The 20,234-nt window shown below is 39.8% G+C and overlaps 1 protein-coding gene across 2 annotated transcripts in view; it reads left to right on the top strand.

Annotated features, from left to right (window-relative positions):
• Nucleotides 1–39: 39 nt before the first annotated feature.
• The window catches only part of LOC112617153 (UPF0538 protein C2orf76 homolog), a 57,605-nt gene continuing 37,410 nt past the window's right edge, over nucleotides 40–20,234 (top strand). For both annotated transcript variants that reach the window (XM_025373894.1, XM_025373893.1), the window contains exons 1-2: nucleotides 40–84; nucleotides 19,626–19,770. In XM_025373894.1, coding sequence (XP_025229679.1) covers nucleotides 19,638–19,770 — 133 coding nt within the window. In that variant the 5' untranslated portion in view covers nucleotides 40–84; nucleotides 19,626–19,637. The remainder of the gene's footprint in view (nucleotides 85–19,625; nucleotides 19,771–20,234) is intronic.

Here is a 20,234-nt window from a genome sequence, read left to right as displayed (position 1 = left end):
CCGCCGCGGCGCCAGCCCCGCCCGAGCCCACGTGGGACTGCTTGCGCACGCGCTGGGAGTAGCCGAAGGGGACGCCGGGAGCAGGTGGGGACCACGGAAGTAGGGCGGTTAGTTTTGCGGATGGGAGTAGGTTGAGAGTTGGGTTCAGTACTGGACCGTTGTGGGGACGGCACGCGGGGGAGGGGGAGGGGACGGAGACCGAAGAGCGGAGGTCCATATATTTCTTTTCTTTCCTTAAATCTCTTGCCCGGCCTGCAGAGTCCGGAAGTTGCTTCTCTGGACAAGTAAACTCTCAGACCTGGGAATGGTGAGCGGGACCCGCTCGTCTCTTGGGGTCTAGAGGAGACCCCCGGAGATGGTCCCTGGTGAGCTGCGTGATGGTGGAAAGCTGGACTGGTCTCCAGAAAGGCGAAGCCGAGGCCTCTTCCTCTGAACTTTTGGCACGCGTTCTTTGACTTGCCTGTGGCCTTAGTATCAGTCCTGTATTGCACATTGATGTCTGTGGTGCATTTCTCCATCTGGGGCCTTAAAGGCAGGGACAGTGTCTTATTTGTCTTGATTTAACAAACTTGGACGGGACCAGGTGTTCAGCACATATTTAACAATAAGTTAAATATAGAGTTCTTTAGAGGCTTAGAGAGGTGGAAGTTTATAGTTTTAAATGAAGGAGGGGGAGTATTGAGGGAAGGTGACATTTGAGAAAGTTCCTCAAGGAGGGGAGGGAGGATTCCAAGCAGAGAACAAGTGTAAAGGCGTGGACAGGGAACCAGGGGAAGAGTAGAAAGATGAGGCTGGAGAGTTTTGGAGGTGGCAGGCTGGCTAAGTGATGTAGAAGTTGGCCTTCACAGGGACTTTGACTGTCATGCTGAGTGAGATGAGAAATCGTAAAAGGATTTGAAAAGAGGATGAGGAGACGGAGGGGAACGGCTTTGCGAGATTGTGACAGAGACTACTTTCCATGGGAACAGAAAGGAGCAGCACAGGTGTCTGGAAGTGTTTTAGGATCGATGTTTAAGAAGCTGAAGGAAGACTTCTCTGGCAGTGGTTACAAAGGAGCTGGGTGACGAGAGGGAAATGATGGAAAATTCTCTGGAGATCGTTTAAAAAGCAAAATCCTTCCTCTCTAATTCATAATTTGTGGCAAGAGGACTGGACTACAAATCTCTCTGCCCTGCCTACACCTCCCCCCTCCTCAGGGAAGGTAGATACTTTCAGACTTAACTTACTAACTTAGTGTAGGTCAGGTTTTATGGACGGTTTGGGAAGAAATGAAGATGCAATAGGGAACAAATCTAGGGTTTTCAGTCTGAGAATTTTGTTTGAGAAAGAAAAACGAAACAAGTTAACAAAAATCTTGGAGTTAAATATGGGGAAAGTACACTGAAGTGTAAGAAATGCAGGTTTCTTCGAAAATCACAATTCAGAGCTGCTTTTTCCATGTGAGGCCTGGATTTGGTTTTGCTCTACTTGGTGCTTACAGCTTCCTTGATGGAAACTCAGATTGCTTGTGTGGACCAGATTTGCAGTCAAATACATCCCCTAGTCAGCAGATTTTAAGTTAGGGTATTGTCACGATTAGGTACTTTGATAATGCAATTATCACTTCTCAAAGATCAGTTGCTTTGATTTAGTTTTTTAGTTTTTTGTTTTTTTTTCTTTTTGTGTATGATAGGGTCTCACGCGTTTACCCAGGCTGTAGTTCAGTGGCACAATCTCAGCTCTCTGCAGCCTTGAACTGCAGGCCTCAAGCGATCCTCCCACCTTAGCCTCCCGAGTAGCTGGAACTATGGGTACAACCACCATGCCTGGCTAATATTTTTATTTTTATATTCACAACTTGGCTGTTTGGTGCAAGGGGCCTAATAGTCAACCTATCTTGGCTTTTATCATGCCTTCCTCACTAAGCTTAATCATTTCTAACTTTTGATTTAAAATGAGAGACTAACAATGCTTCCTGTCACTTGAAAACCTAGAGGCCATTGCAGTGTTATTAATTGGCCTAATTTCAATATTGTTGTGCATGTTTTGTTAGATTTATACCTAAATACTTGTTTTTGAGTGATTGCAAATGTTATTGTATTTTGTATTTGTATTCGTATTGTATATTGTATTCCATGTGTTCTTTGCTACTATTTGGAAATACAGTTGGTTTTGTGTGTTTATTTTGTATCCTGTGACTTTGCCAAATTCATTAATTCTAGATTTTTTTTTTTTTTTTTTGAGAATTCTTGGGATTTTCTGTGTAGATAATCATGTCATCTGCAAATATAGGGACAGTTTTATTTCTTCCTTTCTCAACTCTCTGCCTTTTATTTCCTTTTCTTGCCTTGTTTCACTGGCTAAAACTTCCAGCAGCAGGTTGGGTAAGAATGGTGAGAATGGCTGTCTTTCCTTGTTCCTGATCTTAGGGGGAAAGCATTTAGTCTTTCCTCATGAAGTCTAATGTTAGCTCTAGTTTTGGTTTTTTTTGGTTTGTTTTTTGTAGTTGCTCTTTATCAAATTGAGATGTTCCCCTCTTTTCTTGTTTTTCTGAGAGTCCTTATTGTGAATGGATGTTCAATCTCCATTGATGTTTGTCAGGTGCCTTTTCTGTATCACTTGATGTGATTGTGTGATTTTTCTTCAGCTTGTTAATTTGGTGGATTACATTGATTGATTTTCAAATATTAAACTAACGTTGCTTCTCTTGAGAAAACTACTTGGTCATGGTGTGTAATTATTTTTATGTATTGCTAAATTCTATTTGTTAATGTCTTACTAAGGATTTTCATGTCTATATTCATAAGGGATATTGGTCTGTTGTTGTCTTTTTTTAGTAATGGCTTTGTCTGGCTTTATTATTGTGGAAAAACTAGCTTCATAAAATGAATTAGGAAATGTTCCTTCCTTTTCCATTTTCTGAAAGAGGTTGTGTACAATTGATGTTAATTCTTCTTTAAATGTTTTGTAGAGTTCTCTAGTGAAGCTTTCTAAGACTGGAGATTTCTTTTCTTTTTTCCTTCCTCCCTTCCTTCCTTCTTTTTTTCCAGGAACCCCATCAGGTTCTAATGGAGATTTCTTTCTTGGGAGTTCTTAAATTATGGATTTAATTTCCTTAATAGTTATAGGGCTATTCATATTGTTTATTTCATACTGGTGAGTGTTGGTAGTTTGAGTTTTTAAAGAAATTGGTCCATTTTGTCTGTGCTGTGAAATGTATGTATGTAATTAGTTCGTATTCCCTTATTATCCTTTTGATATGTGCAGAGCCTATAATGATATCCTCCATTTCATTACCGATATTGGTTATTTGTGCCTTCTTTTTTTTCCTAGCTGGTCTTGCTTAAGATTTTTCAGTGTTTAAAAAATCTTTTCAAAGAACCAGCTCTTTTCTCATGGATTTTCCGTTTTCTGTTTTCAATTTTGTTGATTTCCGCTCCTAATTATTTCTTTCCTTCTGCTTGCTTTGGGTTTGTTCTGCTCTTGATTTTCTAGGTTCTTGAGGTGGGAGCTTAGATTATTGACTTGAGACTTTTTCTCATTTAATATATGCATTTAGTGCAATACATTTTCCTCTTCACAGTGCTTTAACTGTGTCCAACTTTTATTCAGTTCAGTGTATTTTTAGTTTCTTTTTTTTTTGAGACGGAGTCTCCCTCTGTCACCCAGGCGGGAGAACAGTGATCTCGGCTCACTGCAACCTCTGCCTCCTGGGTTCAAGCGATTCTCCTGTTTCAGCCTCCTAAGTAGCTGGATTACAGTGCCTGCCACCAAGCCCAGCTGATTTTTGTATTTTTAGTAGAGATGGGGTTTCATCATGTTGGCTAGTCTGGTCTCGAACTCCTGACCTGAAGTGATCTGCCCACCTCAGCCTCCCAAAGTGCTGGGATTACAGGTGTGAGCCACTGAACCTGGCCTTAGTTTCCTTTGGGACTTCCTCTTTGGTCCAGGGCTTGTTTAGTAGTCTGTTCCTTAGTTTCCAAGTGTTTGAAGACTTTGCTGGTAGCTTTCTGTTTCTGATTTCCAATTTGATTCCACTATGGTCAGAGAACACACTGTTTAATTTCACTTCTTTAAACTCATCATGGTTTTTTCCTGTGGTGCAGAATATGGATGTCTTGGCATCTATTTTGTGGGTACTTGAAAAGAATGTGCATTTTGCAGTCATTAGTGAGGTGTTCCATAAGTGTCCATTACATCCTGTTGGGTGGATGGTGTTGTACAGCAGCGGTCTTCAACCTTTTTGGCACCAGGGACCGGTTTCATAGAAGATAGTTTTTTCATGGATGGGGTGGTAGGGGGATGGTTTTGGGTTGAAACTGTCCCACCTCAAATCATCAGGCATTAGATTCTCACAAGGAACGTGCAACGTAGATCCCTCATATGCTCAGTTCACAATAGGGTTCACGCTCCTATGGGAATCTAATGCCACCACTGAGAGGAGGAGTTGATTCCATTCCTTCTCCCTCTAGGTCCCACAGGGGCAGTCAGAGTAGCTCATTTGCTACTGCGTGTGCAGTGGATTTGTGTCACAGCTGTAAAACCCCAGGTGTAGGTAAATCAAATTCTTTATAAAGGGCTGCAGGCAAACCTGCCCAGCCTTACCCTGGGGTGAGATATCTTCATTGTACTGGACAGTCTGGTGGGAGATACTGTCTCTGTCTTTCTAAGCTGTTTGCTATATACATATCTTTGAAAGATAGTTAAGAATGAAAGCAGCCAGCGCCTCTACTTCTAAGACACTCAGAAGTGTGAGAGACCCGTGGAGAAATGTCTCCTAACACACAATACAGGGATTAACATTCTCACTGATGATTGCAAATCAAGCAAAAGAGAATTTATACCCAGTATACCTTGTTTAAGAAAGTAAGTGTATGAAATATTCTTTCCAAATGGTTAAGTCTCCAACCCTTGAGAAAACTCAACTGTCCAGAATGGTTTATGGAGAGTCTTGCATATCTTGAGCAGAGAAAACAAATTATGGTTTTGTACATTTGCTCCAGATTGAAGGTCATAATGGCAGGTCTGAGGAATTGTAGGTGTTGATTTGTCAGTGGGTGGTGTACTGTATGTGTGAACAGTAATCAAGGATATATTTATTTTTACTGATAATGGTTCTTCCTCAGGGAAGGTCAGCTGTTAATGTCATTGTGTAGTAAAGCAGTTACAGCACGGAGAAGCATGTGCCAGTCAGCAGATTAGCTAAAATTCATCTTGTACCTAATGTGTTACCTAACCCCCTAGAGGTGGAAGAGTTTATTTTTTTAACCTATCTAAAAAATGGTTGAGGTTAAAGACTTTGAAATCATTTCTAAATGAATTGTCGAAAATATATTTCTCAAAAGTTCTGTCAGTGAAAGATGATTTAACCAACTCTTCTAGAATAATGGTGCTTTCATTTGTATTATGCAGCTAAACAAACAAAAAATTGCCAAGAAGTTTTCAAATGTTATTTAACCCTCTTATAGTCCTAGTTTATAAATGCAGGGTTTTTTTTTGTTCGTTTGTTTGTTTTTATATTTTGAGACGGAGCCTCACACCATCTCCCAGGCTGGAGTGCAGTGGCAGTGGCATGATCTTGGCTCACTGCAGCCTCTGCCTCCTGGTTCAAGCGATTCTCATGCCTCAACCTCCCGAGTAACTGGGATTACAGGAGCATGTCACCTCGCCTGGCTAATTTTTTTTCTGTATTTTTAGTAGAGACGGGGTTTCACCATGTTGGCCAGGCTGGTCTTGAACTCCTGACTTCAAGTGATCCATCAGTGATCCGCCTGCCTCAGCCTCCCAAAGTGCTGGGATTACAAGCGTGAGCCACCGTGCCCTGCCATAAATGTAGTTTATAAATACTGAGTTTCATATTTTAAAAAAAATGCTTTTGAAAAAATGGAAAGCAGATTCTTTAATGGACACGTAATTGTACATATTTGGGCAGCACAGTTTGATGTTTCAATGCATATATATGTTGTAGAATGAGCAATTCAGGGTATTTAGTGTGACCATTGCCTCATGCATTTATCTTTTTGTGGTGAGGATATTTAAAAATCTCTCTTCTAGCTATTTTGTAATGTACTGTTAACCATAGAATGCCAGAACTTATTCCTCCTATTTAATTTCAGCTGTGCCTTCAACCAGCCTCTCCCAATCCTTTTCTCACCCCTTCTCCAGTCTGTCCTAAAAAGAAAATTCCTGGGGCTGGGCGCGGTAGCTCATGCCTGTAATCCCAACACTTTGGGAGGTTGAGGCGGGTGGATCGCCTGAGATCAGGAGTTCGAGACTAGCCTGCTCAACATGGTGAAACCCCATCTCTACTAAAACTACAAAAATTAGCGGGGCATGGCAGCGTGTGCCCATAGTCCCAGCTACTCTGGAGGCTGAGCAGGAGAATCACTTGAACATGGGAGGCAGACGTTGCAGTGAGCTGAGATCGTGTCACTGCATTCCACCCTGAGTGACAGAGCAAGACTCCAGCGAGACTCTCAAAAAAAAAAGAAAAAGAAAATTATTGTTACCTTTTTTCTTTTTATTATAATGTCCAACTTTTGATATTGTTACTGAGATCTGTTTTTAGAAGACAATTTTGTTCTCCATCCAAGAGTTAAAATTATGCTTTTGAAGTAGGCCAGAGTAGATAAAAATGCAATTAACATTTTGCTTTTAGTCATAGTACTAAGTGTGAATTAATTTTAATTTGTCATTCTTACAAACTTAAACTGAAGTTAATATAAAGTTATTAATTTGCCAAGGTTAAATTTTCTGTAAATGGTGAGCATTTATCATTCATCTACTAACAGTATGCTAGGTGTTCCGTCTTTTTAAGAAGGGTAATAAAAATAATTTAGGCTCCCCGACATCACCCCGGCCTTAAACAACATTTTTTTTTTTTAATAAAATGACATATTTAAATGCTATTTAATTGCACTTAAGGATTATTTACTCCAAAATCATTAAGGGCAGTTTCAGAATCATTTGCATATTCAGTGATTTTCTTCTTAGCAATTTCCTGCTCTTTCTCCTTTTATACGTGCTCACGTTTGCCAATTCAGTTTCCTCACATAAAGGAGCAGTAACAACCGTGTTTCGTATATTCTTTTTATTGATTTATTTGTTTTAAAAGGAAGGTGATGGATTCTCTGCCCTGTGATACTGGTTCCTAAATCTTGAGGAGAATTAAGCATTTATGTGTGTGTGTGTATATATATGTATGTATGTATATATATATGTATATATGTATGTATATATGTATATATATATACACGTATGTATATATGGATATATACATATATACGTATGTATATATATGTAATCACTCTAATATACTCTTTCTGTATATAACCTGTCTATAATGAAAGAGAGAATCTGGTGTTAAAAGGAAAACTTTTGACAATTCAATTTAGCAGCGTTTAAGTAAAGAATGCATGAATTAGGCAGCGTCTGAACTAGTAAAGGTTCAGAGAGCACTAACCAGCAACAGTATTTTCTGTCTGTAAATACCCAGCAGGCAGTATTTATGGTCAGAAAACAGAAGTGAGAGACCGAAATAGTCTGACTGGCTACAGCTTGGCTTTTGCCTTATTTTGACATGTTTTGGCAGTTTGCAGCCTGTATTGGCTGAAAGTTTGGCTGCTGTGATTGGCTGAGGCTCCGTTACTTACTACAATAATACACTTGCAAGTTAGGTTGCAGCTTGTTTACATAGTAAGATAGGGTGCAGTTCATTACCTATGGAGGCAGCTTTAGGTCAGATTTAATTGAACAGTGGTTAGAACCTTCCCTTTTTGAAAGTTGTACCTTTTTTGTTTGGATAAGACAAACTTTAAAGGAAAGTTGATATATGACAAGTGTGATTTTACAGTACTTAAATTTAGGGAGTAGATGTGCTTTATAAATATTTTGGTTTTTCAAAATGATTCTCTCTAGGAATCTGTTAAAATTCTGGTCATAAACATAATTTCTTGGAAACCTGCGTGTGACATGAAGGAAGGTCAGCCAGTGCGCAAGTGGTTATAGGGTCTTCTCCATGTTAACTGCCTTAGTGCTTGATGCTTTGCCTACCCTTAAAGCTTCTAATAGCTCATTTTGGATTCCATTCTCTGACAAAAAGGTCAAGAAGATGCTTTCTTCAAATACCATAAGGCATATATACTGGGTTTTTGAGGTAGTACAGTCAATCCTAATTATTTTAGGCAGTACAGTCAATCCTAATTATTTTCAGATTCTGTATTTGCAAATTCATGTACATACTAACATTTTTTTGTAACCCCAAAAGCAATATTCATGGCACTTTCTTAGTCATTCTTGGACACGTGCAGAGCAGTGAAAATTTTGAGTCACTCAGTATGTTCCCAGCTGAGGTCAAACAAGACAACGCTCTGCCTTTTTTATTTTTTATTTTTTTGAGACAGGATCTCGCTCTGTTGCCCAGGCTGAGGCTGGAGTATAGTGGCACAGTCTCGGCTCACTGCAACCTCTGCCTCCCAGACTCAGGTGATCCTCCTACCTCAGCCTCCTGAGTAGCTGGGATTACAGGCGCACATTACCACACCCAGCTAATTTTGTTATTTTTTTCTTTTTTTTTGTAGAGACAGAGTCTTGCTATGTTGCCCAGGCTGATCTCAAACTCCTGGGCTCAAGTGATCCTCCCGCCTGGGCCCCCAGAAGTGCTGGTATTACAGGCATGAGCCACCGTGCCCAGTCGCGCTCTGCCTTCTTGTTTCAGCTCCTATATTGTAAACAAGTGACCAGTTTGTGGACTATGTAGTGCCATGTTTTTTTCATTTTAATGCTTTTCTGTTGGTGATTCTGCTATTTAAAATGTCCCCCAAGCATAGCGCAGACATGCAGTCAAGTGTTCCTAGGCGCAGGAAGGCTGTGATGTGCCTTATGGAGAAAATACTGTGTCAGATAAGCTTTGTTCAGGCAGGCTGTGAGTGTTGTTGGCTGGGAGTTCAATGCTGATGAATCAGCAACACATAATGTCTCTTTCAACAGAAACATGCACGAAACAAGATGATGTATTGATCGTTTGCCAAAATGTGAAGACGGGCTCACAAGATCCTAATCCTGTAGTTGCCCTGGGAGCAGTGGTTCAGGATTTGCTAATTCAGTGTTCATAGCCAACTTTATAAACCATAACTGCTACCAACAAGCCGAACCAACTGTAGTGATGTTGGTTCTGAACTGACAGAGATCAGTGTAACATCAACAATCAAGTATCTTGTGAGTGTTTTGTGCTTATCTGGATGCTTGGCTCTGAGCTTTCGTGTGTGGTGCCTAGTTTTTCACCCAGAAACCTGCCCCTGCCAGTTTATAACTCTGCAGCTCAGAGCTCTGCCCTGGGGAGACCAGCCAGCTTGGGAAGGGGAGCCACTGGGCAAGTTAAGGAGCATTGCATTTAGCTTGTTCTGGCTTTCCCTGGTTGCTGAATTTCCATCACAGGCTGCAGGACTGAAGGCTGAAGGCCCATCTCATCTATGGGGCCTCAAAGCTTCCAAGCTGTACTTCCCTCCTCACCATCCTTGCAGCTTGGACCAAAAAAGCAGCTGCAGAGGGGAGGGTGCTGGGCTGCTCTGATGCAGTGGTTACTGGCCAGGGAACTGGGGCTTCCATGCAAGGCAGTTCCTATGGAAGTTTTGTGTTTGCTTTGTTTGTCTGTAAGAGCTTCGTTTTGCTTTGCGTATGGACTTTTCTTCACTGCCCCAGAGTAGCTGGGTAAGGTACTAGCTAGAACTACAGGTTTTTTAGGCAGAGAGGTTTAAAGACCTTCCTAAGCTCTAGGCACTCTTACTTTTCAAAACATCACCTGGGTCTTATATGTTGCAATATACCCATATCCTACATTAAATCTAACATGTATAATTATGAATAGAATCAAGTTGCTGTTGAACTGTTACATTTTAGAAATATATAATTAATATTAATTTTGATTTCTTTTTTCCCACATCTCAAACATTTTCTTGGGTCCTGTGTCTCTACTGCAAGATTGCCATGTTAGTGTGTCCTTAGAAAATGGAAGAAATCAGGTTTTGTTTCCTCCCTTTAACTGCTCATTAGTTCTACAAACATTTATCGAGGGTGGGCGTGGTGGCTCACACCTGTAATCCTGTGCTTTGGGAAGCTAATGCAGGAGGATTGCTTGAGCCCAGGAGTTCAGTACCCACCTGGACAACACAGTGAGACCCTAGCTCTACGCAACGTTAACAATTTTAAAAAGAACATTTATGGGGCTTCTGAGGTGTCTCATGCTACACAAGCTGTTGGGTCTACAAAAACGGACCACACAGCATTCTTTCCCTTAAGGAGCTTGTGGGCCAGACCTCTAAAACAGATGACATCAATAGGGAGTGATAGGTACTGCCGCATCCAGAGGGGCCTATGGCTCAGCCTGGGGGAGAGGAGGAGCCCAGCTCAAAGGTGTCCTGCAGAAGATAGCCCCTGAGCTGGGTCTTGAAGGAGCCTCTGTGGGAAAGCAAAGAGGGCAAGGGGCAGAGGGATTTTGGAGAGAAGCTGGGCTGGAGAGGTGTGGTAGAGGTGTGGCAACAGCCTGGTGGGTGTGGGAAACTGAGCTGTCATTGTGGCTGCAGGGATATTTGAAAGGCAGATTTTGATGGTGATGTATACCACTGGAGAGGCAGCGAGGGGCTTGTACCATCCTGGACAAGTTCAGACTCCTCTGGGCGTGTGACCTGCTTCTGGTGCCTCTGAATGCTGTTTGGATTTATTTGGTGTTCCTTGGTACATAGCAGGAGTATAACTAAGTTCCTAGCCCTTCCCTCCTTTCCAATACTCTCGTAAGTTTGGTATTGTTTGCTTTGTTCTGTTATCTCTTCCTTCTTAAAAAGAAATGGAAATAGCTGAGTTTTTAAAATAACTTTTTGTTGATGCATAACATATATCAGAAAAGTGCAAATATAAGTATACAGGAAATAGCTTAATTTAAAAACATGATTGGTAAAACATCAAACAATATTAAAAAGTATATAAAACAAGTAACAGTCTCTTGGATTTCTGCCCTCAGAGATAGCCACTGTTAATGTTTTGGTAAAGGCTTTTCTGGACATCTCTCCATGCTTATGTTTACATGTAACATACTGACATTACAAACATGCGGTGATACTATACGCAGGCAGTTTTCTAATTTTTTTTTTTTTTTTTTTTGAGACAGGGTCTGGCTTTGTCTCCCAGGCTGCAGTGCGGTGGTGCAATCTTGGCTCATGGCAACTTCCGCCTCCCAGGCTCAAACGATCCTCCCATCTCAGCCCCCCAACTACAGGCTTATGCCACCATGATGGGCTAATTTTTGTATTTTTAGTAGAGATAGGGTTTCACCACGTTGCCCAGGCTGGTCTCTTGAACTCCTGGACTCAAACAATCTGCCCGCTTTGGCCTGCCGAAGGGCTGGCATTACAAGTGTGAGCCACAGCACCCAGCCCTTTAACTTCTTTTTTTTTAAGACAGAATTTCACTCTTGTCGTCCAGGCTGCAGTACAATGGCACAATCTTGGCTCACTGCAACCTCTGCCTCCTGAGTTTAAGTGAGTCTCCTTTCTCAGCCTCCCGAGTAGCTGGGATTAGAGGTGTGCACCACCACACCTGGCTAACTTTGTATTTTTAGTAGAGACAGGGTTTCACCATGTTGGTCAGGCTGGTCTCTAACGCCTGACCTCAGGTGATCCACCTGCCTTGGCCTCCCAAAGTGCTGGGATTAAAGGTGTGAGCCACCGCACCCAGCCTAACTTGTTTTTTTACTCACTAGTATGTCATGGCCATCTTTCAAAGTTGGTATCCATACATCCATATCACCCTTTAATGACTGCAGGGTATTTTATTTTATTGCATGGCATAATTTACTTAACCGTATCTTTACTGGTGGACATTTAATTGGATTCTAATTTTGTTAACTATTAGAAACATTTCAGTGAAAGAAAATCTTTGAATGTACACTTTTGTGCACTTACAATCTTCTTGCAAAAGTTTTTATTAGGAAAAATGTCAAGCATTTACAAATGGAAAAGTATATGAGTCTTCATATATAACCAGCGTCAACAGTTAACAATGGTTTAGTATTTTTTTTTTTTTTTTTTTTTTTTGAGACAGAGTCTTGCCCTGTTGCCCAGGCTGGAGAGTAGTGGTGTGGAGCACAGTACATAGTTCACTGCAGCCTCAAACTTCTGGCTCAAGTGATCCTTCTGCCTCAGTCTCCCAAGTAGCTAGGATTATAGATGTGTGTCATTGCACTCAGCTAATTAAAAACATTTTTTGTAGAGATGAGGTCTTGATATGTTGCCCAGGCTGGTCTTGAACTCCTGCGCTTAAGTGATCCTCCTGCCTCATCAGCCTCCTAAGTGCTGGGATTACAGGCATGGGCCACCATGCTTGGTCTCTACTAATGTTTTTTTAATCTACGCTTCTATAATTGTTTTTCCTCTGCTAGGGTATTTGAAAGCAAATACAGGTCATCATTTCACCTGTGTATTCCTCAGTCTTTTAAGATAAGGACTTAAAAACATAACCATAATATAATATAAACAGAATTAACATTAATTCCTAATATCATCTAATATTATACAAATTAGGATCCATACAAAGACTAAATGTTGCATTGGTTGAGATTATCTCTTTTAAGTCTCTTTTAATGTATAGCCTTCCTCTATTCTCTTTATTTCTCATGCCATTTGTTGAAGAAATCAAGTCATTTTTCCAGTACAGTTTTCCACCATCTGAACTTGGCTGATGGCCTCCTTGTGGTGTCATTTAACATGTTCTTACACACTCTATCATAGCTGATAAACTGGGAGTGAGATCTGGAGGCTTGATTCATTCATTAATACTGATTAGTAAGCTCAGGTGTTGTCAACCCCCGATGTACCCATGCTAAAGTTTCCCATCAGTCTTTTACCTGATGGTTTTAACACCGCTTTATGATCATCACCTACACTCATTTCATTAGGGTTTTCAGAATGATAATTTTTAGAATCTTTTTATTTTGAGATAATTGTAGATTCACATGTAGATGTAGGAAATAATACAGAGATCCCATTTCCCCTTCATCCACTTTCTCCCATTGGCAACATCTTGCTTGAGTATAGTCCGATTTTACAGGCAGAAAATTTACATTGATACAAACAATGGACCTCATTTAGATTTCACTAGTTTTATATGTGTGTGTGTGTGTATGTGTATGCCTGCATGTGTATGCATTTAGTTCTGTGCAGTTACATCGCATGTAGATAAAAATGGGTAACACCACAGTCAAGAATCAGAACATTTCCATCACAAGGATCTCCCATTTTACCCTTTAATAGCCACAGACACCTCTTTCCCTCTCCTCCCTTAACCCCTAGCAACACCCTAATGCATTCTTCATTTCTGTATTTCTGTAATTTTGTCATCGCAAGAATGACATAAAAATGGAATTATACAGTATGCAACCTTTTGAGACTGCCTTTTTTCATTCAGTTTGATTCCCTTGAGATTCACCCTGATTGTTGCCTGTATCAATAATTTATTTTTATTACTGACTAGTATTTCATGATATGGATATACTGCAGTTTGTCTGATCATTCATATGTTAAAGGGCATTTGATTTGTTTCCCAGTTTTGTGGTATTACACATGGATATGCTGTGCACATTCATGTACACGTTTTTGTGTCAATGTAAATTTTTGTTTCTCTGGCATAAATGCCCAAGAATGCAATTACTGTGTTATATAATGGGTATGCCTAGTTTTGTGAGAAATTGCCATATTCTTTTTCAGGCTGGCTAGTACCATTTTACATTCCTACCAGCAATGTATATGAATTTCTCCACCCTCACCAACATTTGGGGCTCTTGCTGTGTTTTATTTTAGCCATCCTGATAAGGTATGTAAATTGGGATTTTAAAAATTTTATTCTTTTAGTACTTTTTAGCTGTAGTTCTTCTATAAAGAAGAAACTTTTTTTCATCAGCTATTTGGTAACACTGAAATATTGTCTGTACAAGAAAGGAAGGGTAAAATGTTTGATTTCTTATTTCCACCAACCCTCACTTGGAAAGCCACTTTTCAGAAAAACAAATTAGTGCCCTGTTAGCCTCCAGAATGACTAGCTTTTTAAAAGTGTCATTATGAACTCATGGGTTTATAAAATAATTGATATGATTATCTTCTCAGGGTGAATTATTAGAAAAGAAATTGCCATATCAAAGGGTAGACAAATTTAAAATTTTGATACAGATTACCTACTCACCTCCAGATAGGCTGTTTCATTTTATATTCTTGCCAGTAGTTTATAAAAAATATTTGTTTCTCCATATCCTTGCCAACACTGGTTGGCCAGTTTTTAATTTTTCTTATTATACCAGTCTTATGGCAGAATTGATATCTGTTTCTCTTTCAGTTCTTTAGTTGGAAGTAAAGCTGATCTTTTCACATTATTGGCTTAAGTTTAGCCAGTTGCCTGTTAATTACCTTTATCCTTGTTTATATTAGGATATTGGTCTCTTTTTACATTTTTATGTTGTTACAACTATTAAGTCTTTTTCTTGATGACTGCTGCTTTGTCTTTGCTTAGAGCTTTTACTATCTTAAGATTATAAAAATATGTACCTATTTTCTTCTGGTGCCTCTTTATGATTTTATAGTTAAATATTTGTTTCATGGAGAGGTTGTTTTGTATAAGGAGTGAGATAAGAATCCATTATTACTTTTCCCCAAATCCATTATTAGTTTTCTCAATGCCATTTATTGAGGAAACTATCTTTTCCTCACTAATTTGAGATGCCACTTTCATCTTATATTAAATTTTCTATAATCTTAAGTCTGAGTTATCTGTTAGATTTCACAGATTTGTCCATCTATTCCTGTTCCAGTATCAAAGTTTATATTACTATGGCTTGATTTTGCATTTAAAATAGTTGTTACTGGATTTTGTAAAATTATGAAAATCAAACAAGCTTTTTCCTGTATAACGGTTGCTTTATAATGTGTTTTAATAGTTGGTGTCACTGGTCTCTTTTCTTTTTTGTTGTTTTATGACTTTGCTGACAAAGGTCACAGTTTCTTCTAGATGGATTTTAGAATTATTTGTGTCAAGATTCCCAAACAGCCTTTTTTTATTTTGATTGGGATTTTATTCAATGCATAGGTCAATTTAGGGAGACTTGATTTCTTTACTACTTTGAACCTTTGTAGTTAAGGACATTGTCTATCATTTCATTTATTTAAATCTTTTATGTCCTTGAATATTATTTGTTAATTTATCCCAAAGTTTATTTTTATTGGCTTCTCTGCCTTTTCATTTGAGGAATGCTTTTTAAAATTGATCACATTCACTTTTTTTTAAAAACTAGGCCAAACCTTCTGGGAAAAATGTCAGATTTTATTATCTGTAAGATTAGTCTTCTAAGCTGCATCTTCAGTATGTCATCCTCTCTAGGCAGACAAGCCTGTGTCCCACTGTCCTTAAGGCAAATTAGATAATGGTCCTTCTGATATTGTTTTGTTACTGAGTATAAATTGAAGCACATTTTTTAGAAAAATGACAATAGTTGCCCAAAATTAGATATAACTCAGATTTTGGGGTTTTAAATGGAAAAGTTCAACTATTTAAGTACAGCATATGGGCAGCTTTTTATTAAGTGAAAATAACAAACCTGTAATTGTGAAAAACAGTTTCATGAGGAATGCAAGTGCCAGCCTGCCCAGCCTTCGCTTCATTACATCTGGGAATTTATATTTATCTGCTGCTTAGCTGTCTTTATACCCAAACCTATTTTAGTCTAAATAGAATAATGATGATAAAAGCAGCTACTACTTACTGAGATCCTCCGATGTGCCAGGAATTGTGTTTAATGTATGTTAATTTCTTAAACTAATGGAACAACTTGTTTTTTTGTTTGTTTGTTTTTTGAGAAGGAGTGTCACTCTGATGCCCAGGCTGGAGTGCAGTGGTGCAATCTCAGCTCACTGCAACCTCCACCTCCCTGCCTCAGCCTCCCGAGTAGCTGGGACTACGCCTGGCTAACATGGAACAGCTTTTCAAGGATTTCTTATTTTATAACACAGCTAAGAAGCAGAGTTGATCTTTAAGTTAAATAGTTAAATCTGTCCAACTCTAGGCTCTTAGGGACACTGGGCTGCATTATAGGGCTTCCCTGTGTGTGTGTGTGTGTGTGTGTGTGTGTGTGTGTGTAGGTGTGTGCATATATGTGTGTTTGGGAGGGCTTTTTTGTTGTTTTGGGGGGTGAGAAGAGGGAGACGTGGTCATAGCTTTAGCAAACCTGTCAACACTGCTTCTGAAATACAAGAGGCTTCTATATGTCTCTTTCTCAGGAGCTATTCCTTATTGAGTACTTCAGTATATTTAAAATTTTAATTTTGTAGATGTTTGCTGAACTGCTATTATGTGATAGATTCTGGGATCAGATTTTCAGAGAAGCATTGTAAGCCAGATTTAATAAGAAATAGTGAAGTAACTAATATTGAAATTGTGAAAAGATTTGTTAAACTAATTAACCACAAAACATGCTTATAAGATTCAGAGAGACTTTCCAGGCCAAATTAATGTGACTTGCTTGTGTGTGTTATAAAATATCCCAGACGTAGTAAAAGACATAAAGAATGATATACTTTGGGAGGCCGAGCCAGGCGGATCACCCGAGGTCAGGAGTTCGAGACCAGCCTGGCCAACATGGTGAAACCCCATCTCTACTAAAAATACAAAAATTAGCCAGGCGTGGTGGCTGTAGTCCCACCTGTAGTCCCAGCTGCTCACGAGGCTGAGGCAGGAGAGTTGCTTGAACCCCGGAGAGGGAGGTTGTGATGAGCCAAGATGGCGCCACCACACTCCAGCCTGGCGACAGAGTGAGACTCTGTCTCAAAACAAACAAACAAAAAGCCATATACCTAACATCTGCTTAAGATATAAAATGTTACTAATATAATTGAAGCCCCAATTTATTACTTCCCAAGTACATAATTCTTCCTACACCTCAGGTGATTGTCTCCTTTCTTTTTTCTTTTTTTCTTTCTTTTTTTTTTTTTGAGACCGAGTCTTGCTTTGGCACCCAGGCTGGAGTGCAGTGGCACGATCTCCGATCACGGCAGCCTCCGTCTCCCGGGTTCAAGAGATTCTCCTGCCTGCCTCAGCCTCCTGAGTAGCTGGGATTTCAGGCACCCGCCACCATGCCTGGCTAATTTTTGTATTTTTATTAGAGGCTGGGTTTCACCATATTGGCCAGGATGGTCTCGAACTCCTGACTTCAAACCATCCTTCCGCCTCAGCCTCCCAAAGTGCAGGTATTACAGGGGTGAGCCACCGTGCCTGACTAATTGTCTCGTATGAAACAAAATAAAGACTATGTTTATGAACTTTGTATAAATGATAGTACGGGATGCTCTGATTCTTCTGCAACTTGCTTTTTTCCACTCATGGTAGTATTTTTGAGATTTATCCATGTTGATGCTTGTAGTTCCAATCCATTCATTTCGATTGCTTGTCATATTTCATCGTATGAGTACCCCATCCTTTTCTTATCTGTTCTGCCATTGATGGACAGTTGTTTCCAGTTTTTGCAGTTAAAAAATGACACTGCTATTAATATTTTATGGTTCCTCCTTGTGAGATTCCTTAGGGTACCTATGTATGAATGAAATTGTAGGATCAAAAGGTATGTGTATCTTCAGTTTTACTAAAGATTGCCTAATTGTCTCCAAAAGTACTGCTCCTTTAAGTGCCTGCTGTCACTGATGAGGTTTTCATTGTTCTCTACCCTTGCCAGTAGGAGGTATTGTTAGACTTTGTAATTTATCAGTTAGACGAGTGATATGTCTCATTGTTATTTTGAATTTCCCTGACTACTAGTGAGGTCCTATAGCTTTCCTTACATTTATCAGTATTACAGGTATTTTTTTTTCTAATACTTACTCTTACTGTATATTATGGTTTAAAGTTACATGCAAAGTTGTAAGTAGCACAAAGTAGGTATTACTAGATAGAACTACGCCCTGCTTGTATCTTTAAAACAAATGGGTTTTTGATACTTCAGAAAGTGAATGTGAGAGTTAGAGTTACATCTTTCAACACAGATAAATGAAAAGCGATGCTGAAAGGCTTGTGGAAGCTACATATGATACACCATGTATTAAAGTTAACCATGCTGTGTATCTGTGGGCACAGTACTTCAGCCTATTTGTGTTTCACTTTTTCTGTATGAGATGATCTTACCAACCTCACAGGGTGATTGGAGGTGAGTGGGCAGTCGATGATAGAATGAGTGCTAAGCACTTAGAATAGTATCTGGCATGTAAGCATTGTTGATATATAACAGAAAGTGTTGCTGGGCATGGTGGCTCACACCTATAATCCCAGCACTTTCAGAGGCTAAGGCAGGAGGATCACTTGAGCTCAGGAGTTGGAGACCAGCCTGGGTGACAGAGTGAGACCCTGTCTCAAACAAAACAAAACAAAGTTAAAAAATATATATAGAAAGTGTTGTTATTGCTGCGCATAATAGTCTATTTTCTGTAGATTCAAATGATACGAATTAGAGTGTAAAATTATGTATTGGAATGGTGTGTGTGAGTCACTGCTCTGTCGTCCCAGGGCAGGAAATGCTGGTGGAATTGGGGAGGGTACACGGGACTTCTGATGTGTTTTCTTCCTAAAAGTTGATGCAGTTGCATCAGAATGTTAAGATTTGACAGGATAGTGTAGCAGGTTCTTTTTTTAAAACTGTTTGCTTAAGATACTTCAAAACAAAAATATTTTTTAAGCATGGAAAAAAACATTGGCAACTGTGCAGAAATTTTTTTGGAGGAAATAATTTGGGGTGGTTTTCCAATTTGGGTGTGTGTGTGTATGTATGTGTGTGTGCGTGCGTGTATTAGAAAGCATGGACTTTGGAATTAAATTGATGCTTGAATCCTGACTCCATTATTTGCCAGCTTTATGATTTGGGGCAGTTGATGCAATCTCTCCAAGTCAATCTTCTCATCTTTAAAATATTATCTCACTTAATTCTCTCACTAAAGCATGAGGCAAAATGCTTCATGGTTTGGTGAGAGAATTGAATGAATTAAATGAGATAACATTAAGACCTGGCACATGTGCCTAGTACTTAGTTTTAGGATGAAATATATATACTGAACTTTAGTAATGTGAAAGACGGGTACACCATCATATATAATTAAATCAGCCCTGAAATCTGGCAGCATTTATGAGATTGAAATGCTGTCTGTTGATAGTTGATTCTAATATAAATGTGCTTCCATCTCAGGGCCAACTGAGGGGCCCACTGACATAGGGTACCCACAATAGACGTCTGTTTGCCATGTGTTTGGGTTTGGCCATTCTGCTTCTCTGCTTCCACACATACACACGCCCCTGTGTTACTCTGGTTCATTTTCTGTACCCTGTCAGTTTTCTGCTGGTTAGAACATCTGTGTCTGTGACAGAGCCGTCCAGGATTGCAGTGGATAGGTGGGCATAATCACTCGACCCTTCTGGGGACTCTGGAACCTGGCTTCTGTTTGGGAACTCTGTCAGTCATCATGCAGCGTGGAAGAGGGGGCTGGTGCCAGAGAGCTGATGATAGAGATGCAGGCTAGGTGCTGGTAGACAGCTGTGAGCTGGCTTCATTCAGACAGTTCTCGTGTCTCTCGCCACAGGAATTTCCTCACATGGCTCCTGAAGAAGTGACCATCACAGTTCGCCTCATCCGTTCCTTTGAGCATCGCAATTTCAAACCTATAGTGTATCATGGAGTGAATTTGGACCAAACTGTAAAGGAATTTATCGTATTTCTAAAGCAAGGTATGAGATGTGAAAGCCACTTTGTTTTACTAGTATTTTTTAAAAATAGCTGACTATGACATTAATAATATAATCTTTAACAAATCCTAAAGTACTTTGAAAGATTAACCTGGGTTCTAAGCCAGGTGCTGGGTGAGCCCCTATTCTGGGCCCTGGTATCTGCAGAGGGCCTCCCTCAAGGATTCTCACTGAATAGTCTGTGTCCTCATGAGGGATTGTGACCGTCATTTTTAGCTTTTTTTTTTTTAATTAAAAAAAGGCAATATCTAGGTTTGTTGTTAATGGGCTTATGTATTTGGAGGTTGATTAGCAAGGGAGTGCAGTGTAGCTGATTGTGGTACCCAGCTGAGCACAGGGGGTGTGGGGTGATCACATGGGGAAGCGTGGCGGGAGGGGAGCGGGGGCCGTACAGCAGGAAGTCATGAGAACTGCTGATAATTGTGGTCACAGACACAGAAACGGTG

Source organism: Theropithecus gelada, unplaced genomic scaffold (genome assembly GCF_003255815.1).
Source record: "Theropithecus gelada isolate Dixy unplaced genomic scaffold, Tgel_1.0 HiC_scaffold_15884, whole genome shotgun sequence".
NCBI lineage: Eukaryota > Metazoa > Chordata > Mammalia > Primates > Cercopithecidae > Theropithecus > Theropithecus gelada.
This window is presented reverse-complemented; position numbering and strand designations above follow the sequence as displayed.